Source organism: Talpa occidentalis, unplaced genomic scaffold (genome assembly GCF_014898055.3).
Source record: "Talpa occidentalis isolate TD23 unplaced genomic scaffold, MPIMG_talOcc4v2.1 talOcc4.6, whole genome shotgun sequence".
Classification (NCBI taxonomy): domain Eukaryota; kingdom Metazoa; phylum Chordata; class Mammalia; order Eulipotyphla; family Talpidae; genus Talpa; species Talpa occidentalis.
In genome coordinates, this window is record NW_023604972.1 from 46,226,185 (window position 1) to 46,253,585 (window position 27,401).

Genomic DNA, 27,401 nt, shown 5'->3' on the forward strand with positions numbered 1-27,401 from the left:
ATCCCCGGCCTTAAACTGAATGGTGCCCCCTCTCTATAATAAAACTGTAACTAAGGAAGCAGAAATACTGGGTGGTAAACACACACTTTGTGGACTATTAAATTGATCCAAAGAAATAAAGCCTGTTCTTCTTTATATAGCATGTTCCTCCCCTCATATATGTAAAATAATGATAATCATGACAATAAACAATAACATATAAGTGGCAATGGTAGTAACAGTGCAGGTGAGTCCTTTTGTGTGCCAGGCACTCTTCCAGTTACTTCACATTATCACACATGTAATCATTCCAGTGATCATTTGCATTAGGTGCTATTACTAGCTCCATTTTTCAGACAAGAAAATTGCAGCAGATTATTGAAGAAACTTGTCCAAGGTCAACAGCGGGTACATGGTAGAGAAGGAAATGGTAACCAATACCCAGAAAGGGACTATTCCCTTAACCTTGTAAACTCTCTTACAAGTCAATATAGTTAAATTTTTAAACAATCCATTTGCATGCAGCATTTTCAGAACACAGAGTATAAAGCAAGAGTGTGCCTCTCTATTTTGATTTCAGAGGTATATCAGCCCCCTATAAAAATTTATAAGAAGTTGTTGGAATTGTTTTGCTACAATTGAGAGCCATCTCGCTCTTCACTTCTCTACCAATGGTGACCTCTCCAGTGCCTGTGCCTATCCTGTGACTTGCTTTGTGTATCCTCTCTTTGGCAGCGTGCCCTCAAGGATGCTTGCAGTGCAGCCGTGGGGAACGGTGTCACCTCTGTGCCCATGGATTCTATCTGAAAAGTGGCCTTTGTGTTTCCAACTGTGTTCCTGGCTTCTCTGTCCATTCCGCAAATGAAACATGTGCTGGTAAGTGCTTCCCCTCTGATGGTCTAGTGAATCTGCTTGTAATTTCTCTATGTGATTGCTGAGTTTGCAGATACAATTGCCTCGTTTGATACAAAATGCAGACCTTCCATTTAGGAAAACCTCTGTGCTGCTATGGAATAAGAGATCATTTATAGAACTTGGAAAACTGGGAAAACATCTTTGGAAGGAATAAAGCAGTAATCTGTGTTTTAAAAATCACAATTATCAGTTCAGTAATTTGACATAAAAGTTGTTTCTGATCTGGGCCTCCCTGATGGCACAAGGATAAGTCTGAGCGTTATCAAGCTATTGCCAGACACTGCACCAGGAGTTCAATCCCTGGCCAGGAGCTGACCCACATGGTATAGCAGACCGCTCCTGTTTTGTCCGCTGCTCCCCTCAACAGTGTATTTCAGTAGAGTTGGCTGTTCTGCTCCCTACTCTGTCTATGGCAAATCCTTCCACTCCCCATACCTCTGGCCTACATCCCAGTTCTTGTATGAATAAATAAATAAAAAGAATCTTAAAAAAAAATTGGTTCTGATCTATAGCCACTTTGTAGAAAATAACATACATACTTACAGATAAAATGTGTCATATTTATATAAACTCATACAGCTAATTATGCTGGGGTGCAATGGTGTGCACACTGTGTACACATTGGATATAAACTATAACTAAATAATGAAACCTAATAATGAGTCTGCCCAGTTGCATTTATGCGTTTGCAGTGAACGGATTTTAAGCCACACTGTGTGCCACTGAGATGAAAGTAACACCCATCTATTGGATCTACCCTTGTTCAAGACATGAATAGGGCCTCCCCTGGTGGTGCAGGCGGTTGAGCGCCATGCTGTGAAGCTGTCCGCAGCCTCTGTAGCGCAGGTTTGATCCTGGCTGGCCGGTGAGGGTCCCACAGGTTGCAGCAGACCTTTCCTATCTCACCTGCTACTCTCCTCAGCAGTGTATTTCATCAGTCTGCCTGTTCTGTTCCCCACTCTGTCTCTGGTGAGTCTTCTCACCCTCCCACACATCTGACCTGTACCCCAGTTCTTGTATAATAAATAAATCTTTAAAAAAAAGACATGGATAGATGATTCACCTTAAACAACAAAGATAAGCTAATTTAAATTCAATCTTAATTTTAAATTCCAAAGGTTTATAGGTTAATGAAACTTAGGAGTTATAGCTAAACATCTCTTGGCTTTGAGGGTCCTTCATCAGTAACATGAGGCATGTTTTAACACCTGCAGTCAGTCGTATTTTCTAACTGTCCAACCTCTAAAGATATTAAGGCTTCCCATGGGAAAAATATCTTTAGCTTATTTTATTGGGATCCTTCAAGATACACCAACTAATTGAGAGTTACATTATTCCTCTTTGGAAGAAATACAAGTTAACTGGCTAAAATGAATTCCAATTTCATTAGCTTAATCTTACAGTAGAAGTTGTTTCCCTAAACTTGCCATTTCCAAACTGTCCTGTCTGATTTACTTTGTAGTAGGAAACACTATCAACTAAAGAATTAAAGTCCAGGCAAACAACTTGCAGGGGACAGGATCAATTCCACATCATCAATTAGATGTTTCCTATGGACAGAGATTGTAAAAATTTAAAATAGTGTATATGTTTCACATGAATTCTGATATCTTACTTCATTAAATCACTGATACTTTTTTAGAAAATGGTATAGTTACTCACCCTTTTCCTGCCCTTGGTGGGTCTGATAGTCAGTTCTGACCTGTGTTAGGAAAGGACTGTGGTTCTCAAACCTGCTGGCTTTTTAGGATTACCAGAGGAGCTTATAAAATCACAGAGACCTACCCCAAACATCTAAGTCCGAATCTCTGGGAATCTGAGTGATAGAACCCAAGTTTCAGTATTGTTCTAAAAGATCCCTCGTTGATTCTTTATTATTATTATTGTTGTTGTTGTTGTTTATATAGTTCACATATAGAAGTCACCCTCTAGAGTATATAATTCACATAGTTCCACAGTCATCATCACTGTCTAATTCTAGGACATTTAACTACCCTAAAGAGAAATCAAACAACCATCAGCAGTCTTTCTTCATTGCCCCCTTATCGCAGCTCCTGGGAACCACTGATCTAGTTTCTGCCTCTATGGATTCTAGGCATTGCACATAAATGGAATCATACAATATGTAGACTTTTATGTCTGACTTCATTCAATATTTTCAAGGTTCAGCCATGTCAGAGCATATAACAGTGAATCATTTCTTCTTATGATTGAATAATATTCCATAGTTTGGATATACCACACTATATGAGTTATATGAGTTGTTTCCACTTTTGAGCTATTATGAATAATACTGCTGTGGATGATAATGTATAAAGTTTTGTGTGGATTTATGTTTTCAGTTCTCTTGAGTATATGCCTAATGTAGAATAGTTGGGTCATATGGTAGTTCCATGTTTTATTGTTTGAACAATTGCCAGACTGTTTTCCCAAGCTACTCCCCCATTTTTACATTCCTATCAGCCATGTATGTGCATTCTAATTTCTCAGCATATTTAGGAATGCTTTTTATTTACCTCCTTCATGGATGTGCTTCACATTTGTGGTTTTGGTTTGCATTTCCCTGTCAACTAATGATTTTGAGCACCTTTTTATACCAGGATGTGTGTGTGTGTGTGTGCACGTGTGTGTGTGTGTGTGTGAAAGAGATATACCTATTCAAATTCTTTAGCTATTTGTATTTTTTTAAGATTTATTTATGTATCATACAAGAACTGGGGTACAGGCCAGAGGTGTGGGGGGTGAAAGGATTCACCAGATACAGAGTGAAGAACAGACTGCATACATTGATGAGAGAGCAGGGGTGAGACAGGAGAGGTGTGCTGTACCATGTGAGTTGCTCCCTGGCCAGCCAGGGATAGAAATCGTGCTGCAGAGGCTGAGGATAGCTTCGTAGGTTGAATCTTAACCCCTTGTGCTACCAGGGAGGCTCTCTTTGGCTATTTTTAAATAGGGTTATTTGTCTCTCATTGAGTTGTAAGAATTCTTTATATATTTTGAATACAGGACTCTTTTCAGATATATGTTTTGCAAATATTTTCTCCAATTCTATGGGTTATCTTTACACTTTTTTGCTGGTGTCTTTTGAAGCACATAAGCATTTAATTTTAATGATTTCCAATTTATCTATTTTTGTCACTTTGCTTTTGGTGTTTCAGCTCAGGAAGCATTGCCTAAATCAAGATCACATAGTTGAACTTTGAAATCCTGTGTTATCCTTATGTGCATCTTGCTAAGAGCCCCTGGATTGTAAGGAGGCTTATGGTGTACAGTAGCCTGGATTCTGATCATTGTTACTCTGAATGAACATTACAAATCTGTTCCTTAAAAAAAAGAAGGCCTAATTAGTGAATTTACCAAGCTTGACCTTTGGTTTTACATGTTTTTCCAGACAAAGTACATACTCCTAGTCTTCATGTGAATGGTTCCCTCACCCTTGCGATTGGTTCAATGAAGCTCCTGGATTTTGCCCTCCTGAATGTCCAAGACCAGGGAGGCAGGGTGGAAGACCTCCTGTTCCATGTCGTGAGCACTCCCACCAATGGTCAGTTAGTGCTCTCAAGGAATGGAAAAGAGACTCAGCTCGACAAGGCTGGCCATTTTAGCTGGAAAGATATGAAGGAGAAAAAAGTTCGTTTTGTGCACAGCAAAGAAAAACCCAGGTGAATTGTGTTCTGTTATTTCCCTCCCACCTCTTTTCCAGTGCTTTCCCCCTTCCACTTCCAATAGCCATCCCTTCTCTTCTGGGGAAGATCGATACTCCACAAATGCCAAGTGCTTTCAGCTGCTTGTCATCATTTCACTGTAATTGCTGAGAGAGCGTGCTTCTGTTCAAGGCATTTTCTTTTTAACACATAATTATGGGTAGTTCTCTGATGTGACAGGAAAGTTCCTAGTACAAGTACCCAGTATTTTGGGCCAGCAGAAACAAAATTGGATGTATACCCAGATGTTCCAGCTGCTTCTTCAACATTAAGGTGATATACTGGGAGAAGGGAGTGGCTGAAAGATGGAGTACCCACTTTTCAAGATCTCGTGTAGTTCCTAGAATTTCAGAGTTGGAAGTGAACAAGAGACACTGTTAACTTTTTATTATCCATGGGATTAATCATGGTTAGTTGTTAGGCCTGATCCAGTTTCCCCATATGCCTAGCACACTTCTGGCTGTGTTCCCCACCCCAGCTGACATGTATTTCATGAATGCAATTGAATGTTAACACAATCCAAGCAAATATTGCCATGTAATTAGCAGAGTATATATCCTAAACAGAAATTGGAGAACACACCCTAAAGATTAGCCTCTTGGGTGATCCTTCACCCTGCTCTGCTTTATTAGTGCAGAATATTCAGAGAAGTTAATAACACAGTGAATATTTCCCACTGTCACTATTAGAGATTTTATTTAAGGTGGGAGAAAAGTAGAAGACACTTCCTTTATTGCAGTTCTGAGCTGATGATGCCAGTTTTTTTCAAAGCATCATTTACAGGAATAAGAACAAATACCATTTATTGACTGCTAACTTTGAGCCAGGTTCTATGTCAGGCACTGTGTGTGAATTGTGTATATTTATGTTCCCAGTCCACAGACAGGCCAACTAAGGAGCTGAGAGTGTAAGTAATCATGCCCTAGCTCCCATCCTATGTGGGCACGGAGCTGAAACTCCAATCCCCAACTCTCTAATTCCATAGCCCATGGCTGCAGCAACTATGGTTTCTGCCCCCTTCAAGTACTAGGATTATAGGCATGTTTCCATGCTCAGGGCAGAAAAGATTATTGCAGAGAGAAGCATACTACAGAAATGCAGCAGAAAAGCCCTAGTGTTTGATGCCATAGAACCATTCTTCAAATTTGTGCTCCATTTCCTGTATTCATTTTGCTGCAATTCCCAATTCATTTTGCTGTAGTTCCCAAGTGATTGCATCTCTCTCACTCTCTCTCTCTCTCTCTCTCTCACACACACACACACACACACACACACACACACGCTTCCATACCTGCAGTCTTGGAGTCACTTGTGAAAAATGTAAAGCTGTCAGCTTTGAACCCCTAAGTGGGACAAATAATGACAACTGCCAGGGAATTCCTTCAGTACTCTTTATTTTTTGGTACTCATTTTGATACTCCATTTTCTTTATTTTAAAATTTAAACAAAAGAATGATAAAGTAAAATAAGATTGGTAGAAATTCATGAAAAAAAGAAAGTCAAAGGAGTTTTTGAGTGATACAAAAATAAAGGCACAACCTGCCACACCAATTTGTGCATTTGTTTTCCTCCCTGAAAACACTGACCATGATTCTTTAGGATTGGGAAGGGGATTTTGAGAGGGGATTTCGGGAGGGGATTGATGGTTGGCATATCAGATGAACTGGAGAGATTATCACAGTGACCATAATAAACTGACTTTGCAGAGATTTTGAACACAGTTGTAGCCTCAATGCCACCAAAAATTATTTTCTCCACTGGGTTGGGTATTGCCACCCCTTCTTTGTTGATTCTGATGCTTCCATCAATTTCATTCTCTTGAAATCTGGAAGTGGGAGTGGAGAGGAGCAAGATTTTAATGGGGCATAAAATGAAAGGATGGAATCAAAGGAAAGACAGGATATCTTTTTTTTTTAATCAGGTTTATTAACCTGATTTCCCCATTTGAAAGTGTCCTGTTTTTGTTTGTTTGTTTAGTTATATCTAAAAAGCAGGTTTATTAGTGAAAGGGACATAAGAACAAAGGACACTTGCATAGACACAAGCAGGCAGGAAGAGCTGCCCCAAAGGGACAGGTTTTCTGAGAGAGGCCTCTGTGGTTACAGGCAGGCAGCCTTGAGGAGAGCTGCCTCCACTGAGGGAGGTCAGTGAAGAGGGTCCTGGCATGGTACAGGTCACGGGCAGGCAGGAAGCTGCTGCCCTACAGAGGGAGAAAGTTGGTGAAAAGATGAACCTGCATAGTCACAGGTGGGCAAACAGAGTGCTGCTGAAGTGTCCTCTTTTATGAGTGATAATAAATGTATATATAGTCTTGAAATCTAAAGATCACAACCACAATGAAGTTAAAAAACAGTACTAACATCTCCAAAAAAATCTTTTTACAATCACTCCCTTCCTCCCAGACCCTAGAAAACCCTGATCAGCTTTTCACCCCTATAGTTTTGCCCTTTCTGGAATGTCATATGAATGGAATCACATGGTAAATAATATTGTTTCTGGCTCTTGCCATAGTGCTTTTAAGCTCCATCCACATGCTTTCCTGTATCAGTAGTTATTTCCAAGAAACACTTCCAAAGAACTTTTCTTAAATAATGGTCCCTATACTAGACCAGAATTCAAAACCTGCCACAGTGCATTAAATACACATCTTATCAGCCAGCAATGAGTTCTGTGCCTGATTTGTCTTTGAAGGTTGGCAATTGCTACCTTCCTTCTAGCTGTCTCTGAAGCTGATGGAACACTACAGGAAGTAAAAACTACCCCGAATAGAGAGTCTAATTTTGTTCCACTAATTAGGACTCTTTGGTTCCAACTAATGGAAGTCAATTTGAAATAGATTAAGCAAAATAGTAAGGTTTATTATAACATTGCAGGCGTGTATCAGATCTCAGGGACATCAAGGGCAATGAGGCTCCGGGGACCAGCCTGGATGCTGGAACCAGGAATGGGAAGCAGAACTGAGTTCTTCCTCGGTGTCTATTTGCCCATGGAGGGCATTCAACTCTCCTGTATTCAGGCTTGCTTCACATTTTCACTGACACTGTAGACTATGGTTCCCCCATAGACAAATGTGGGTTCTCAGGCCAGTTTTGAGTTTCCAGAGAATAATCAGTCACCAGAGAATAATCAGCTTACAGGACTAGCTGAGAATAATCTCTATTCCAGAGAATAATCAGCTACTAGTCGAGTGCATGTTGAATGTGTGTGTGGCAGATGTAGGGTAAGGGAGGGTGCCAAGGGAATAGTCATGTGATACACACATTGAAAACATTATGATTGGGGATCCACTCTCATGAATTGGGCAGAGGTTAGGGAAAGACTGCAGGGAAGAGGGAATCATTGAGAACTAGTCACGGACTAGGAAAGATTCCTTTCCATTCTCAAATTTAAATATTAATCTACAAATTGTTGTCTTGAGCCAACAACTGATTCTCAATTTAGTAAATAAGCAATCGGCAAGTTTAGTTTTCATGTTATCATGAGATCTAAGAATACAGTTTTACCTCATCTCATTATAGTCATCCTTATCTAGTCATTTATTTACATTGTAAATATTACTATTGTAGTGGTTTGAAACAAATTCTTATATGCATATAACTTGAAAGTATTCTTAATGTTCGTTTTCTAAAAACTAATTTAATAACTATATTTTCTCATTCCTTTCTTGGGAATGCCCTTTTAGGAAAGGTTACTTTTCCCTGAAAATTAGTGACCAGCAGTTCTTCTCTGAACCACAGTTGATCAACATACAAGCATTTTCAACACAGGTAATAACAATGCCATGAGTTAATGTTATATGCCTACTAGGTTTCAAGCACAAATTAAGTTTTCTTGTAGCTTTACTTTATTGTTTTCATAAAAATGATAAGCTAAATTAATCTTATTTCAGTTTTTTCATGAACTGCCACTGGAGAAAATTTTAGTACTTGTGAGCAGTAACAGCAGCACCAACAATTACTAACACATGATAGTACTCTTCTTAGTGTTTTTTATTTAATCTCCCTGAAGAAACTATGAAGTACTTTTAGCCCTAAAATACAGACAAGGAAACAAAGTCACAGGGAGATTATGAAACATTTCTGTAGTGATATGCTAGTAATTAGAGAGCCAAGATTTGTGCTGGTAAATCTGGCTGCAGAGTCTGCTTTTAACCATTCTATGGTGGTGCCTTACTTTACTGTAATGAACTCGATACTGTAATGAACCCGATACATCAGAATAATTAGAAGTTGTTACAGATATTAAGACTTTCCTTATTCTTAGGTAAATGACTTGTTTTATAGAAATATTTCTCTCAGGTGGGCCTCCCCTGGTGGCACAGCGGTTGAGCGCTGGGCTGCGAGGCTGCCCGCAGCCTCAGCAGCACCGGTTCATTCCCCAGCCACCGGCGAGGGTCCCCCCCCACACACACACAAAAAAGAAATATTTCTCTCAGGGATATGGAATTATGTTTGGCCGTATCCTTCCTGTCTGTCCTACAGCCAGACTGCATGGAACTCAGAGGAGTTTCCTAAGGATCTTCTTAAATGGGGCACCAGTGTGGTCATCAAACAAACATGAGCCTGAAGAATCTTGGTCCATGATATAAAACTCAGGCTCTGTTTCTTATCACCCATCTGTCAGGTCATGCTTATGTGTCCAGAATACATGTAGTGGTAGATGCTCTAGTAACCAGGAGTGAGAGTTGAACAGCTAAAATGTGCAAAGACAGTAGCAAGAAAGAGATGGTCTAAGAGAGTTGAAGATGATCATGGTGAACCAAGACTACCTAAATATCCAACTTTTGGCAGTGTTTTATCATGATTTAGTGAGGGACACAAAACGTTGTTTTTAAAGTGATATTTTCATATTTTTGGTCTAAATATAAGACCACAGACCATGAATAACATAGATTTGAATAAGAAATGGAAGCCAAATAGTATTCACAGCCCAACTGAACACGTCCCAATGACATTCTCACCTCTGGGATGACTGAAGTCGAGGAATGATTAGAAATTGATCCTAAATTAATTTGAACTCAGGTTTGGGTTAAGAGTATGAATTTTGTTTTAATTAAAATGAAACTAGTGATCTCTGTAAATATGGGTCAGAGAGATGTATCAAGTCCCAGGACTTACTGACTTAGGTGTTTCTCTGAGCTCAAGCTCAGAAGTTTGTGTTATTCTTTCTGTTTTTGTTATGTAGTTATTCCAGCCAGATGAATAAAAGGCTGAGGGTAGGTGTGGGCAAGTGACTTCCTAATCTGTGATAGTGAGTTCCCATAATTCCCTGATTTTGTTTGTTTTCCCAAAACCAAGTAAATAGATAGTAAGGGCACATTTTCATTTTACTTATTATATGAGAAAATTGTATCATTTTAAAAGTTTTACAATGGTATTTCAGAAGTGAATTTTAACCAATTCTTGGTTCACTGACATTTCTGTGATATTGTAATATGGTCTTGTGCCTCCTCGAGATTTTCTCATGTAAATTAATTTGATCTTTCTCATTTATGGATTTTGACATCGCCTTTGACCTTTCCTCTTTCAGTCTCTGAGGGTGAACCGCTTATTCCCATGTATAGAATCATAGCTTTTCGATTCTCACTTGGGAATTCTGAGGAGTAGCCATTATCTAGTTTTTCATATGTGATTATTATAATGACCCATTAGTTAGACATTACTTTAATAGATATTGAAATTTCCAGGAGTGTGCTTGGGTAATTTTAAAAAAGCCAATTGGATTAAAGAAGACAGTGTGCTGAGAAAAGTCCACAATGGTTCAACTTTAAATGATACGAAAAACTTAAGATAATGTTTTCTTTGGCTTCTGGCCTTGATATTTTTTTCTGAAGAGTTTTTTCTGTTATGGTTCATTAACTTTTATCTTTCTGAAAGAACATTTTATCTGCTTACTCTCTTTGGGGAGGGGGTCTGGAGAAATTGAGAATCTTAAAAAAAAAAAAAAATAGACATGCACACTACATTTTGCTCTCTTGGCAAATGAATTAACCGGAGGATTGCCTTACTCAGACTGTGACCTTGTCAGGCTGTGTAACCTGAGTTTGGGTGGGCCCCTGCAAATTGTAGATGACACAATGTGGAGGGACCAGGAATAGCATGAATTCAGAATGTAGTCAGGATGCTGCAACGTTGTCTAGAGTGAAAGGCTCAACTCCCAAACATACATCCAAAATTTTCATACCTTTTATTACTTTCTCTTGTATTTAGAGAGCTGATTGGGTTGATTAAGTTGATCTGATTTAAAATGCAGGAAATATAGTATATAAGTCATGATAGCAAAGACTTTAGATATTTAGAAGCAAGCAGCCCTCCCTGATTGCTTCTGATGAGTACTGCGGTCTTAAAGTAGCTTGAGAAGTCTCTAGAACTAAAAGTGTGAAGTTATCTCATTTGCTGTGATTACCATGACTGAACACACTGGTGCCAAGAGCTTTGCCTGTACAATAATTTGGCACTTTGCAGGAGCATCTACAGTTCCTTTAAAAGCACAGAAATATCAATCAGGTTGCATACAGTTGGTTTCTAGTCCACTGGATTTTCCTCTCTTTTCCTGCTCAATGACTTCTCTTCCTCTCTTTCCCTTTAACTCCGCAGGCCCCCTATGTGCTGAGAAATGAGGTCCTCCACATTAGCAGAGGAGAGAGGGGAACCATCACCAAACAGCTGCTTGACATCCGAGATGATGACAATCCACAGGATGTGGTTGTTGAAGTGCTGGATCCTCCACTTCATGGCCAGTTGCTTCAAACTCTTCAGTCCCCTGCAACCCCTATCTATCGATTCCGACTAGATGAGCTCTCCAGGGGCCTTCTCCACTATGCTCACGATGGCTCTGATAGCACATCTGACATTGCAGTCTTGCAGGTTAATGATGGACACTCCTTTCAAAATATACTGTTCCATGTGAAGACTGTGCCTAAGGTAGGTGTCATTCTTCAGGCTCAATTTCCTTACACCAACACTTGAGGCTTTGCTGATGGTATTACTTCACAATACTCATGTTATGATATAGGCAATTATTTATTTAAACATGTATTGAGCACTATTATGGAGATAAATAGGCATTCAAAGTTTAATAGAACACATTTCCCAATCTCAGTGGGCACAATATATTTTGTTAGGATCACTTTTGATCTGAGAGACCTGACTCATGATCTTTACAAAATAGGAATTTTTTAACCTTTATGTTGATATCCTACCAATAGCAATGTGTCACTGCTCACAGGTTCTCTGTCTCTTGTTGAGTGTGATCATATGCATCAAAAGCAGTGCACCCCTGTTTTGTCTACCCTTCCAGTATAACTCATGCAGTGTGAAACTCATAGGTTATCATACTGAATCAAAAAGAATGAGTTCAACCATTGTGTTCGTTCAAGTGAATAGGCTGAGGGAACTCTCTTAATGGTAATCATGGGATTCCATGGTCCAGGGTATAGGAACTCAGTAAAGAACAGTGTCTCTCAGCCTTATTTGCCATCTGTTTTTGCCTTGTACATGAGCACCTGTCCCATTATTTACTTAATATTTTTCTTGGGATCAATTTTTTATTGTAACCTCATCCTAATAAATAAAACTGTGAAATTCTGGATTTAATATGGAATTACACTGTTTCTCCTGAAGATACTAAAATAAATGCATAACCATTTTATAATATTGTATTCATGTATGAAACAAAGTTCTTAGATACTACAGTGGGGTGACTGTCACATTTTGGCAATTACTGGACTAATCACATGCATGTTTAAAGAGACCTATTGAAAACATTTTTAAAATCATGTGTTACTTGATATTTCACTAGAAACCCTTTTCTGTTACAGCAAGAATGGCTCTTTTTCATAGTAGTAGATTGGGAGACTATAAGGGGACAGGAATAGTGTAGGGACAGAAATGAGCACAGTGCAGGTTTTCTGATCCAGCAGACTGGGTAAAGGAGGAATCAGGGTCCTTAGTGGCTTTTTGCAGGTCTTTTTTTGCAGGCCTCCCAGCCCCCAGCAAGTCTTCATTCTGTCTGGGCTCTCCGGCCTTCTCTCAACTTCTGCTTCTCTGCTTCTCTCTCGGCTTCTCTTTTGGCTTCTACTGGCGTCCCCATGATGCTGCTCTTAAAAGCACAGTCTCAGCCCAGGTGAATCCCATCTACCTATGCCCACACCCTACTCCAGGCATGCATTCAGGACCACAGGGTTCCGTCATCTATCCTGATGGCGGGAGGGCAGAAAAGCTTTTACCTTACCCTACAAATGGGCACAGTGCAGGTTTTCTGATCCAGCAGACCGGGTAAAGAAGGAGTCCTGAAACCCTCTGCGGATTTTTGCAGGCTTTTATCGGGATTTACCGGGTACATGGCAGGTAGGGGTATCGGGGGGCCAGGAGGCTGGTAGATCTTACAGCCCCCAGCAAGTCTTCACTCTTTCTGGCATTCTCTCGTGGTTGTCCTTTCTCCATTCATTCTGCTTCTGCTTCTCTCTCTGCTTCTGCTGGCATCCCCGTGATGCTGCCCTTAAAAGCCCAGTCTGAGCCCAGGTGAATCCCATCTGCATAGGCCCACACCCTACTTCAGGAGCCCACCATCAGCCATGCATTCAGGACCACAGGGTTCCGTCATCTATCCTAATGGCGGGAGGGCAGAAAAGCCTGATACTTTTTACCTTATCCTACAGAGACTTACACTTTTTTTTTAACTTTTTATTACAAATATCAGTACTTACTGAAGTACCATTAATAATTAACTAAAGAGATTGATTTGCTGAGGACAGTTTAGAAAGCACTTGGCACTTTCTCACCAATGATCACTCAAAATTTGTGATTGATCCTTGTGAAGGTGAACACCTGAAACTATCATAGTCTGCCAACTAGTTTCACAGGCCCTTGTCTCATTATTTTCAGCTGCTGGAAACAGTGATGGTGGCATGACATAGATGGGAGTAAGTCAAGGCTGATTATGAGATAGAGCTGGCTTGTAGCCATCTTGCAGCTAATCCTAATTATCACCCTCTTGCAATCGCCCTGGGAGATGAGGTTTAGTTCTGAAGAGATGAAGTCTAGACAGACACAAAAAGTTTTCTTTTCTTCCTTCTTGGTTTCTCTCCAAAAGTTGTTAAAGGATTTCAGTGCAATCCTAGCAGCAGCCTTTCCTATCATGCTTTCGATCTCCGTGTTTGGAGCTCAGTTCAGTGTATTTATTGCACAATCATTTTGTGTGGTGTGGCCCAAGGTTGAAGGGTGTTTCTAGGATTTTAGCTACCATGACTACCAAAACCAAACAAAGGAAAATAGAATTAATTTATAAATTAGTCATAAACACATAACTTAAGAATTCTTGGGCCTCCCCGGTGGCGCAGCTGTTGAGCAGCCTCTGCAGCACCGGTTCGATCCCCGGCCACCGTGTGAGGGTCCCACATGGCATGCGGACCTCTCCTACCACCTGCTGCTCCCCCTCAGCAGTGTACTTCCTCAGTCTGCGTGCTCTGCTCTCTGCTCTGACTCTGGTGGGTTCTCTCACCCTCCCGCGCTCCTTACTGTGCCCAGTGCTTGTATAAATAAATGAATAAATCTTAAAAAAAAAAAAAAGAATTATTGCAGTGCTTATAACTCAAGAGTCATGTTGGTGTTTATGGTATCTGTCCCTCCTCCTCCCTCTCCCTTCCCCCTCCCCTCTCACTCCCCCCTCTTCCCTCCTCCTGCTCTCTCCCACCTTACCCTTCCTCTTCCTCTTCCAGTGTTGTCCATCAAGTGAACCAATGGCATTTATGCTAATGAATTGGGATAATGAAATCAGTGACCAGAGGCCCAGTATCCATCAGGATATATTAATAATAAATTTGATATTGTAATGCTGATAATATTTTTTAAATATTTACTGTGTTTCCTAGTAGAAATTAAAAGTAAGTTTCCTCATATCTGTATCACTCATCTTTACAATACCTTTTTTTTAAGTAAAGAATATAGACTTTATTTAATTTTTGATGTATCAACAGAGCTAGTTTTTGGGTTTTTTTGAGCATTTTTATTTTATTTTGTATATGTTTTGCATCATTTTTCATTGTTGCACAATGTATGCATCATCTTTACAATATCTTAATGAATAAGATTAAAGTAGAGGCTATGTGAGCTTATTCCTAAAGGAAATTCTGCTGTGGTTAGAAAGTCTTTCATTTGTTTTTTTAACCTTCATTAGGCACCAGCGGTTAATGTGAACTATTTTATTTTATCTTCACTAATTCTGTGATGTTTGTAGAGTTATTATCTCTACTTTTTCAAAAAAAAACCTGGAAAAAAAGTTTAAAAGCATTTATCTATTGTAAACATGTTTAGTCTTAGAGCTGTGATTTCAGCTTCAGTGCATTCTGGTTCCTCATGCTTAACCATGTGAGTCTTTTCATTCCAGTCCCTATTTTTCAATGTTTTGATCATAAATATTCTTATCCCCTTAAATGGATAGAATGGAGAAGTAATCTAGTCATTTTCTCAGTGTCTTATCCAAGCACTCTGGGCCCCAAGCTTCCTGGAATCTTCCCTCTGGACTTAACACATCTTGTTACAAGTGAAGCTATTTATAATCATAAGTCTACTGGAGCCCAAGAAGGAAAAATTGCTTCAACTACTAACGGCTTTCAGCAGATTTGTGGAGAGATGTGATTGATTTTATTCTGATAGCCTTTTCTAAAGATGGGCATCAGGTCCTTACCATGAGACTGGTCTACCTCTGTATTAAATTTAGAATAAGGTCACTTATGCTTATGTCTAGCTGGTGGCGTAAATGGAATGCCAAGGGGATTAGGTCTAATTCCAAATGAACAGCTATACAAATTAATTCCAGTATTGTTCAATACTGGAAAAATAGGTGGAAAATAGGTGGAAAGGAAGGGAGAGAGAGCAAAAGAAAGCTTTGTGAGGACAGGAACTCTTAAAGCCCAGCACATCAGAAGAGTTGAGTACATTTTCATTGGGCAGATGGACAGATATCTGGATGCAACAGCTTGAGTTAGGCTGGTGTCCATCCATGTTCCTGCCTTTGAGTCCATCTCTGCTGTTGGATGAGAAGCCCTCAGGGCATTTCTGATGATATTGAGGTGGCCCATGTGGGACCCAGAGTAGGAGCTTGATCCATTATTGTTTCTGAAATTCTACATCACTTCCCCCTTAAGTTTTTATCTTCGGCACGGCAGTGAATAAACTTGTCTGCCACCCTCTAGGCTTATACTGAGTCACTGAGGAGAAAATAGAACCATGACTGATGTTAAAACATGTTCTGTTGAGGGAAGGAGGCAAAAGAAATCTAAAAGATTAAAAGGTAATAAAAAAATACTTTGCTGAGCAGGCTTTCATTAATTGGGTGGATTACCAAACCCCAGCCTGCTAGAGAGATGATTCTAAGGCAATTCGGTGTCTAATAAAGGACTGACGTGTGCAGGGAAAAGTCATGTCTTTTGGTGGGTTTCTTGCCACTGCTGGGCTCTCAAGGAATTACCTTCTTTTTCATTAATTAAGGCGCCTCTGGAAATCAGCCTCTTTTTCCACTTTGGCAATAAATCTGATGATCTTTCTGACCTCATTTGTTGTTGTTTGAGCAGTTATTTTCTGCAACTTGGTAATGCTTGATGTTAAAAGCCCCCAAGTGTCTTGCTATGAACTGGATGGAAAATTCTGTTGCTAAGCTTTCTTTCTAGCTGTTTGACTTGAGAAGTCCCTCGATTTCCTGTAAGCCCACCTACCCATTGACTATCTTGCAAGGACACAGTTTGCTTATAAAAATTATAAGTATCAATGGAACAAAATGTTTTTTCCTTAGAATAAGGGTCTATCTTATAAATAAGTAAATTCTCACCCTGAATCAGGGCTATAACTTTTGGATTTGCTTAATTTATTCAATTTAATGTCTAGAAAGATTCATTGCTTGGGTTATACACTTATATACTCAGAAAATGTTTGATTAAAAAAATACATGTTTATATATAAGGTGTTTGAAATCCACATGGAGAAAAGTTCTGTAATCTTGACTAGAAGGTGGAAGCTTCTACGGGATGATACATTGACAGACACAAAAGCAGTCCAAGTATTTTTTCATCATTCTTCATTTTGGTAAATAGCCTCTAAGTTTCCCCTTATATGTGCCATTCCCCATGATCCTTCCCTAAAATCCAAATGTCTTGTAAGATTAAATTTTAAAAGCTATGGCATAAATGAGACTTTGAAAATTAAGCTATATTTCTTAGAATAAATAGAATTTTAGGGTTGGTATTATATACAATTATAGTTGCCTTCTATTTATCAAAGTTTAAAAATTTTTTATGTTGAATATTTTGGCTAGGGGCTGAGGTGCACTATCAGTTGAACTCATCATTTATATCCTTAGGATGGGGGAGTTTTCATTTTGTTTCTGGGATTTTTTTTTCCTCCAAAAACATATAAAGCTTGGTTCTTACTTCTAGATTACATTCATATTTTTACTTGTAGTACAATATATAATGCTAACTTTATAACCAGAATTTCAGTATGCCTATACTACTATGAAATAAATTAGGAGAACTATTTAATTTAAAGCACTGATTTAATTATGCTCCGAGTTTTACTTGTGGGGATTTCATTGCCTTCTAATGTGGTACCCTGAAAGAGATATAAAACATCACCAGGCAGAAAATTATTCAGCTGATATTATGGCTAATTTCTTGAGCTTCCAGGGGTGTATGCACCATTGTTCTTGGAAAAAACTAGAAACAGATAAATTGCAAGACATCAGAGCCATTGGGGAAGTTGATTAAAATTTGTTTGACTTCTTGGAAACTTTAGTTGTAGAAAAGAAATGTATTGTCTTCTTGCCTTCTCTTCTTGATCATAATGAGTGAAAAGAATACTTCTTCTTAATTACACTTCCTTTCTTTAGACACGTATCTATTTATTCTTAAGTACTATAAACAAATAATTTAGAATCAGAGGCATATTTATTATCCTATTATAAAGGTAAATATTCTAAAAGACCTGTTGCTAGACTTTCAAAAGATCCAACCTCGAATCTTCATGATTTCTAGATTACTCGCCTGGGCTGTGCTTCTCACACTGTAGCATGACTCCACATGTCCTAGAGAGCTTGTTAAACTACAAATTGGATTGCATCAAAGTAAAAAGATGTGCAGCAAAGAAAACAATCAACAAAATGAAAAGATAACCTAGAGCATGGAAGAAAAAAAATTGAAATCATATAGCTGAGAAAGGGTTAATATCTAAAATATATAAGGGGGCCTCCCTGCTGGTGCAGGCAATTGAGCGCAGTGGTGTGAAGTTGTCCCCAGCTTATGCAATGCGGATTCGCTCGTGGCCAGCCCGGGAGATATCCACGTGGTGCGGCAGACCTCTCCTGTCTCGCCTGTTGTTCCCCTCAGCAGTGTATTTCGGTCAGTCTGCCTTTTCTGTTTCCCACTCTGTCTCTGGTGAATCTCTTTTTTTTTTTTTTTTTTTTTTTCAGAATTCAAAAACACTTCCTTTATTTTAAAAATTAAACATGCCACATCTTGTAAAAGGAATACAGAATGTTTTTTGGTGTCATTTGAAAAATGAAAATTGCGAAGCTTTGGGTCTTTGAGTTACGGTTTTGACATGGGCTCTGTGGCTTCCGGCTGGCCACTGCTTGGTGGCTGAATTTCCTCATTTATAAAGTAGAAGAGGATATCAGCCTTTGTGGTCTTTTCAACACCACAATTCAAAGAAATAAGACAGAATGAAGCAACAAAACAGACTTTAAAATAAAAAGATAATGCTTGAAATTCATTTACATTTTTTTTCTTCCTGTAATTCAGAGGATGTTTGAAAGGCATTTCAAGAAGATGTTCACAGATGCCTTTGTACCCCACACAGCCAGAGTGGGCTACACTCAGCATTCAAAAAAGATAAACACATGCAATTTGCAGCAACATGGATGGCACTGGAAGGGATCATGCTCAGCAAAATAAGCCAAAAAGAAAAAGAAAAATACCGGATGGTCTCACTCATAGCAGGAATCTAGAAAACTTAAATAAGGGACCAGGAAAATGAATAACTATAAGAAAGTGAAAATCAAAATCAACAAAAAACTATGAACCAGAGACACTTTTTGGGGGGTGGGGGGCGGGAGGGGAGGGATTGGGGTCAGAATGGGGGGTTGCAATTGTATGGGGAATATAAAAATAAAATTTATTATAAAAAAAATAAAGCAATGGGTGGTTAACTATCAAAAAAAAAAAAAAAGAAAAGAAACTATGCACTTCCATATGTTACAATCCCCACCCCCAACTCTGAACTTAGAAGTGACCCAAAGTTTATCTTGATCCTCTGCACACAGCCAATGAGAGAAAGAGATTCTCTGGAGATTGGAATATATATAGTAGAAGGAGAGAACAGTGCCAGAAAAATTAAATCATGTGTACACGCCTAGCAGTGGCCACGTGTAGCCCACTCTGGCTGTCTCTTACCCTCCTGCACATCTGGCCTGTACCCCAGTTTTGTATGTATAAATAAATAAATCTTTAAAAAAATGTTCCTAAAATATGTAAGGAACTCAACTCAGAGAGGAAAAAAAAATTAATGGATTAAGGACCTGCATAAATACTTCTCAATAGAAGCTATACAAATAGCCAATACAATAACTATCCAATAGCTAACCTTCAGGATAATGCAAATCAAAACCACAATGAGATTTCACCTCACACCTCTTATAATGGTTATTAACAAAAAAGATGAGATATAAGTATTGGTGAGGGTGGAAAGGAAAAGGAACACTTCATTTTTTTTTTAATTTTTGATTTTATATTTTTTTACATCATTTTTCATTTGTGTACAATCTATGCATTTTCATCTTGGTTATAGTCCCCGTAAAATTCCCACCACCCTTGTTTTTATCCTATTCCCTTCTCCCTCCTTGTAGTGTGTCTCTGGTTTATAGCTGCCTGTTGATTTTGATTTTTACTTTATTATAATTAGTCTTTTTCCTAATCCCTTATTTAGGTTTTCTAAATTCCTGTTATGAGTGAGATCATCCAGTATTTTTCTGGAAAAGAAACCCTTCTACACTACTAGTAGAAGATGTAAATTGATGCCACTACTATGGAAAACAGGATTGATGCCACTACTATGGAAAACAGGATGGATGTTCCTTTCAAAATTACAAATAGAATTACCATTTCATCTAACAATCCCATTTCTGGGTGTATATCCAAAGGCAATGAAAACAGTCTTGAAGAGAAATCTACATCACTGTGTTAATTGCAGCATTATTCACAATGGCCAAAATGTGAAAGCACCCTAAAAGTGTCTGTCAGTGGGTGACTGGATAAAAAAAAAAAAAAACATGGTCTTCATATGCAGTGAAATAGTATTCATACTTTTAAAAGAAAGAAATCCTGTCATTCATGACAGCGTGGATGAGCCTGGAGACTATTATGCTAAGTCAATTAGACACAGGAAAACAAGCATGATCTCACTTACATGGGGAATCTAAAAATGTTGAACTCATAAAGCATTGTAGAATAAAGGTTACAAGAGGCTGGAGATAGAGGAACTGGGGAGATACTAGTCAAAGGATACAAAGGTTCAATTACACAGGATGAACAAGTTCTGGAGATCTATGTACACCGTGGTGACTATGCTTAATAATGCTGTGTAGCATACTTAAAATTGCTAAGAGAGTTTATCTGAAGTGGTCTCACCACATACCAAGAAACCATAAGTATGTAAGGAAACAGATATCCAAATTAGCTTGATAGTGTAATCATTTCACAATGTTCACATGTATCAAAAAGATGTGTAATGCACCTTCAATATATAAAATTTCTGTCAGTACTTCAGTAAAATTGGTGGGGGGAAATAAATGCAGATTTTAATTTGGAAGGTCGTAGATGGAGTCTGAGATTCTAGACTTTTAGTAGGCTTCCAAATATTGCTGGTCTCTGAACACTGACTTGCAAGAAGTACTACCACTTAGCTTAGAAATTTAGATTCACACAGGAATTACAGAGAATTGTATTGATATAGTCAAGATAGAGATGTAATGGGAAAGACATCTGGGGTCATGTATTAGGATCACAAGTGCTTACTTCCTCAAAATATGAAAAACCACATCACCTTCTTGGTTCAATGTCACTGTCAGTGTTTGAGTGATGTCCATAAGCGTAATCAAAGTTGGCTACGCCGATGCTATAGGAAGATTTTGACCAATTAAAGCACCAGGCCCAAGTGTATTATGTTACATAAAACTCTGCTGGAGTTCATAGGGCCTTCCCCCATCCCAGAATTCTGGCACATTTTGAAGTTCTTGGCACACTGTGATGATTTTGTAAAGAAAGGAGAAAATTCTCCAGGATTGTGCTCCTGAGGTCCAGTCACTATAGAAGATGCCTTTGCTACCATTCTCCAGGCACTGTTTGACTCAGCTTCCTGGTGATTGTGGCAAAAATAGCTGTGGATGCCTCCAGAGAGGTACAAAAGAACTCATGTCAGTGACTGCAGAGGAATATTTGTTGTCTGCTCTTCTGCATATTTGTCTCCTGGGAGTGCTGTTTGCTCTATTCTATTATTGGCGTATGTGAAAGTAATAACAATAATTTAGAAAAGTGTTCTGTAATGCCCTTTTTTGAAATATCAGATTTACCCATTTTTAAACAACTGAAAACTGGCAGCCTTGCTAATCTTATTCAGTGGAAAATGTCCATTATGAGGCTTTGGAAGAAGGTGTGCACCTTGCAAATCAGGAGTGGCAATGCTTTTTTAATGACATTAGCTAACAAGCTGATTTCTTCCAGCCAGCTACTCCCAACTGTTGATAAGACTTCAGTTTCAATCAGCCATCAAGGCCTGTCAATTCTGCCTCTCTGTTGTTTCTGGAATCTATTTCCAACTCTCCCTTCCCACTGCAATTACCTTCTCATCTTCTCTCACTTGCACTGCTACAGGAACTTGTTAAATGATTTTTACAGCTCCATTCATCCCAGCTCTGGTCCATCTCTTCCTGCTAGAGTCTGTCTTTCTAAAATCAGACCTGATCATTCCATCTCCTTCCCTAAAGATCCAGGTTGACTTTACAATACCTACAAGATTAATACAGGTGTTTAAAATAGCTTCTACCTTCTACTAACCAGCCAACTTTTTATTCACCTACTCCTCTGGCTCCCTGAGCCTCTACTTGCACCAGGTTCATGGATATTTTATTAAGAATAAGAAGTGGGTTTTCATATATTTGCCTTTGCTTGAACTCGGCCTTCTACCTGAAATCTCTTTCACCACTTCACTACTTGGAAGCCCATTTTTTGTTATTTAAGATGGAAATATTTCCTTAGGAAAGCTTTCCCTGGCATTCCTTCCCCAATGAGAAATCAGCTTCTTCCTTTGTTTTCCACAGCACCTGTTCCAGCTTCCTATAAAACATCACTGTGATGCATCCTATTTATGTGTCTCTCCCTCCACTAGACTGTAATTTCTAAAACTTGTTTCAGCCATCCTTAGATGTCTCAGGACTCTAGCGAAGAACCTGCACATAAATGTACTTAATGAATAGTTCTTGAATGTCAGTGAATGGGGAAGATGGAAGGACAAATAGATAGACAAATGAAATAAAGAAATGGGGAGACTTAGTCTTCATGAATGAAATAAGTTACTTACTTATGTTAACTTAGAACAAAAGTAGGACAAATACATATGTACACATATGCATTTGTATCCATATATAATATGCATGCATTATATTTATATTGTGACTCTAAAGCTATGATTCTCTACTATTAAATAATCTTTAATAGCAATAAGATCTGAAAACTTATATTTTAAAAGACTGTCATTTTGTTATTTTACTTGGACCCAATTCTTTGCTCTTTCCTTATTCTAGAATGATGGCAGTCTTCGACTTGTGGCTAATTCAATGGTGTGGGTTCCGGAAGGGGGGATGCTACAGATTACCAATAGAATCTTACAGGCTGAAGCTCCAGGTGCCAGTGCCTCAGAAATCATCTACAAAATTACAGAGGACTACCCTCGATTTGGTAACTTTTTTTTCTTTTGCATGATCATTGTGTTCTGCAGTCTTGGACTTGATTTTTGATGATGCATCTTGAAAAACAAAATAATCATAATTGCTATAACACTGTACAAATTTTATCTACTAGATGGAGCGCTAAGTAATGTAAACATATTAAATATAAATTTCAAAATTTAAGTTCTAAAGCAACTTCTTTTTATGGAGAAAATAACTTGCTAAAATTCACTTAACTAATATAGATTAGTTTAGTTTCAAAGCTTTGACTCTCAAACCCCAGAATATCACCAGACTTCATGATAATTTTCTTTAAAAACAAACAAAAAAACTTTGCATAAAAACATTTTTCAATGTTTTTGTTTATTATTACTTCAATTTCCAGAAAGATAGTAGAAATTATAACCTGAAATTTTCTCCATCAGTGCTGAATAAAAGAAAATAAGAATTATAAGGCATTCATAACTGACCTCCCAATAGAGAGAAATTTCCAGGTACCAGAAGCAAAGAAGTAACTGAAAGCCAGTCTGTGCATGAGATAATGGAATAACTTCCCTGAGAAGGGTTGAATGTAATCATGGGGTTTGAGATTTAACACTCATGTGGAGCCAGAAAGTTGAAATATTCACCTGCACCCCTATGTTTATAGCAGCACTATTTACAATAGGTAAGCTATGGAAACAACCCAAATGCCCAAAAATAGATGACTGGATCAAGAAGAAGTGGTATATATACACAATGGAATATTACTCAGCAATCAAAAAAGATAAACTCATGCAATTTTCAGCAACATGGATGGAGCTGGAAGGGTTCATGCTCAGCGAAATAAGCCAGAAAGAAAAAGAAAAATACCGGCTGGTCTCACTCATAGCAGGAATTTAGAAAACCTAAATAAGGGACCAGTAAAAAGACTAATTATAATAAAGAAAAAATCAAAATCAACAAGCAACTGTGAACCAGGGACATACAACAGGGGGGTGGAGTTGGGGGGGGGTGTAGGGGTGGACAGTGGGGGAGGGGAAAGAGAAGCAGATTAAGGTCAAAATGAGGGGGGTGGGAATTGTATAGGAAATATAACCAAAATGAAAATGCATACATGTGCAAAAATGAAAAATTATGTAAGAATTATATAAAATAAAATATATATTAAAGAAAAAGATTCTGGGAGGACATATCTTTCCTTAGAGGGACAGGATAAAGAAAAAGAAGCTCACCAGCACAGAGAAGATGGTGAAGAACTTACCGGTGTTTCTTGTGGCTCAAGGTAAAGCAAAATATCTGTGGAGAATTCAGAACTTCAGATTTCGTTCTCCTGCAGATCCAGAGTTGTACATTGTTTGAGAATCCCAAAGCTGAGATATTACTATGAAAATTAATGTCAAGTCAATGATATTCTTGGGTTCCCTACAGAAATTAGTAGACACTGCTGTGGAATGCCCACGAATGCTCCAGGGCACAAAGAAGTCTCATAGACAAAACCACTGAAGATTAGCTCAGAATTCAAAATTACAGAACATATAAGAAAACAAATCACAAATCCATAACCAAAGCAAACAAGATTAAAATCCCAACAGTTTAAAATATAGGATCAACTGTGAAATAAGCATATTTAAAATTATCTAAAGACACAAAAAGAAGAAACTGAAACTGTAAGCAAATAAAGTGTTTTAAAGATTAAAGAACAGGAAGGTAGGTTTTTTTTTTTTTTTTTAAATCAGTGAAGGGTTTCACCTGAAAATGAAAATCACATTCATTAAAAAAAAAAACTCACTTGGTATGAAGTATGGCCCATAGGAGAGAAGTAATAATCTGTTTTTCCTCTGTGGTTTCAGATTTTCAAAATAATGTAATGAGAAAAAGATAGTTTTGTACAATTTAAAAATAATTCCAGTATCCATGAAGACATTAGAAAAGATAATTTAATCAAGAGTTGATGTTATCCTAAAACAGCCATTTGAACTGGGTTGTCATTTATTAATAACTGTCTGATCTTGAGGAAGCTACATGTGCCCTCCCTTGAATCATAGGTTTCTTTTAAAGGTTAAATTAGATAACTTTTTAAACTTTTAATTTTAAAATAATTTTAAACCAAACTGAAAGTTTCAAAAGCTGCACAAAAAGCTTCTGAGTGTCCTTTACCCAGCTTCCCTCAATGTTAATATCTTACATAACCACAGAACAATGATAAGTACCAGGAAATTAACAATAATAGATTGCTACTAATTATCCACAGACCTTATTCAAGTTTGCCATACTTTTACCCACTTTAAGCTAGATTAATATTTGTCTCTTTCAGCCCTAAAAATCTTTTACTCTTTTATTCTTTTGATGTATTAAATCCTCTACCTTAATCTCAGTTACTAAAATCTAAAGTTCCTAGAGCCAGCTGAGTAATTCAATATTTTGTTTAAGTATTAAATATAACAATGCTGAATTAAATGCTTCTTAAACCAGTTCATCTTGAAAAATGCCACATAGGCTTGATGATGACCCTTTCCTGCTATAACTGTTCTTTCTCATTAACTTCTCCCTATGAACATAATCTTTCTGTGTGTGCAGAGCTCTCTGTTAGCAATAATCAAATCACATTACCCTGTGGGACCATTCAAAAGTGAAAAAGGTAGTGAGAACTAGATGCCCACTTAGCACAATCTCACTGAACACAAATCTGTTGACTTCCATCTGTCCCAGTGATGTGAAAAGTGGTGCCCTTGTCTCGTCACCACCTGGTTACAATCTGCTCCTAATTACCTTAGAATGTTCCAGTTGGGCTTTAAGCTTTTTGTGAAGACTTGACCATGGAACTGAACCAAATGGAAATTGCTCACCTAGCATGAAGGACCTCAGTTCAATCACTTGCAGACTCATCACAGTTTTCAAATACAAGTTAGACAAGTTGATTTATACTGATATCCTCAGCTTCTTCACAGGCAAATGTAGTGAGTTAGTTTTGTTCTGTTTTGTTTTGTTTTTAAGATTTATTTATGTATTTATACAAGCACTAGGTACAGTCAGACGCGTGAGAGGGTGAGAGAACTCACCAGAGCCAGAGCAGGCAACAGAACAGGCAGACTAAGGAAATACACTGCTGAGGGGAGCAGTGGGCGTGGCAGGAGAGGTCTGTTGCACCATGTGGGACCCTAGCCAGTGACTGGGGATCGAACTGGTGCTGCAGAGGCTGCAGGCAGCTTCGCAGCCCAGAGCTCAACCACTGCACCACCAGGGGAGGCCCTGTAGTGAGTTAGTTTTAATGAAGAAATTTGAGTACCATTTGGGGAAGAATCTAACTTAATCCAGCACACTACCAACTTGAAGTTATTTAGCTTATGGTAAGAAAGTTTTAATACAAATTATCTCAATCTCAAAATAATTCCTGGGTAGTCCAACAAAATTCCTATTAAATTTTTTCTTCAGAATTCTTGGTTAAAATATAGACTTTCGGGCCTCCCTGGTGGCACAGGCGTGAAAATCTCAGCATTGTGAAGCTATTGCCAGCCACTGCAGCATGATTTCCATCCTTGGCCAGGGAGCTAACCCACATGGCACCACAGACCTCTTTCTGTCTCACCTGCTGCTCCTTTCAGCAGTGTATTTTAGTACATCTACCTGTTCTGCACCCCTCTCTTCTCTGGTGAATTCTCTCATCCCACCCCCCCACCTCTGGCCCACACCCCAGCTTTTGCATGCATAAATAAATAAAAATAAATCTTTTTTTTTTTTTTTAAAGTTTCTTTTTTTTTTTTTTTTTGGTTTAATTTATTTATTTATACAAGCACTGGGCACAGTCAGAAGCGCGGGAGGGTGAGAGGATTCACCAGAGCCAGAGCGGGGAGCAGAGCAGGCAGAAGGACCGAAGGACACTGCTGAGGGGAGCAGCGGGCGGCAGGAGAGGTCTGCGCGCCATGTGGGACCCTCCTGTGGTGGCCGGGGAGCAGCCGGGGATCGAACTGGCGCCTCAGAGGCCGCGGGCAGCTTCGCAACCCAGCGCTCAACCGCTGCGCCACCGGGGAGGCCCAATAAAAATAAATCTTTAAAAAATAAATTAAATATAGACTTTAGCATGAAAGAATCCCAAATAGATGTTATTCTGTTTCTTAAATTTGGGCTGCTTTTTAAACCTGGATTTTAATATAAAGTGTCATCCTCTTGTATTTGTTATTTTATGATAAAAGCAGATGTTCTCATCTTGCTGGGGTGAACTCCATAAAATACTGATATTTCTCTCTGTCTACTCTTGTGCTGGTCACAAATGTGCCTTGTATGCAACATCCCAAGTACTAAACACTTTATCATCCCTCCAGCCTGATTGCCCCATCAGTGGCATCTCTTCCCTACCTGTCACCCAACCTAGTAGGTTTCTTTCTTACCCTTCATGCTCAATGTTTTGCCAACTTCTCTTGCTTCTATTTCCTTAGTGACTCTTTTTTTTTTTAAGATTTATTTATTTATTTGTACAAGCACTGGGTACAGTCAGAAGCGTGGGAGGGTGAGAGAATTCACCAGAGCCAGAGCGGAGAGTAGAGCAGGCAGACTAACAAAGTACACCGCTGAGGGGAGCAGCGGGTGCAGCAGGAGAGGTCTGCTCACCATGTGGGACCCTCACTGGTGACCTGGGATCGAACCAGCACTGCAGAGGCTGCGGGCAGCTTCGTAACCCAGCGCTCAACCGCTGCACCACCGGGGAGGCCCTCCTTAGTGACTCTTGACTCTGATTATTTCTTTCCAATCTTAGCTTTGTTGCCTTAGTCCAAGTTCCCATCTTGAGTCTGGATTTTTCAGTAGCCTCATAATTGGTCGAATTGTCCACATTTA

At 38.7% G+C, this 27,401-nt stretch overlaps 1 protein-coding gene across 2 annotated transcripts in view; it reads left to right on the forward strand.

Moving 5' to 3' along the window:
- The window catches only part of FRAS1 (Fraser extracellular matrix complex subunit 1), a 445,491-nt gene that overhangs the window by 294,219 nt on the left and 123,871 nt on the right, over positions 1–27,401 (forward strand). For both annotated transcript variants that reach the window (XM_054687966.1, XM_037530712.2), the window contains exons 26-30: positions 715–855; positions 4,286–4,556; positions 8,281–8,365; positions 11,195–11,521; positions 22,446–22,599. In XM_054687966.1, coding sequence (XP_054543941.1) covers positions 715–855; positions 4,286–4,556; positions 8,281–8,365; positions 11,195–11,521; positions 22,446–22,599 — 978 coding nt within the window. The remainder of the gene's footprint in view (positions 1–714; positions 856–4,285; positions 4,557–8,280; positions 8,366–11,194; positions 11,522–22,445; positions 22,600–27,401) is intronic.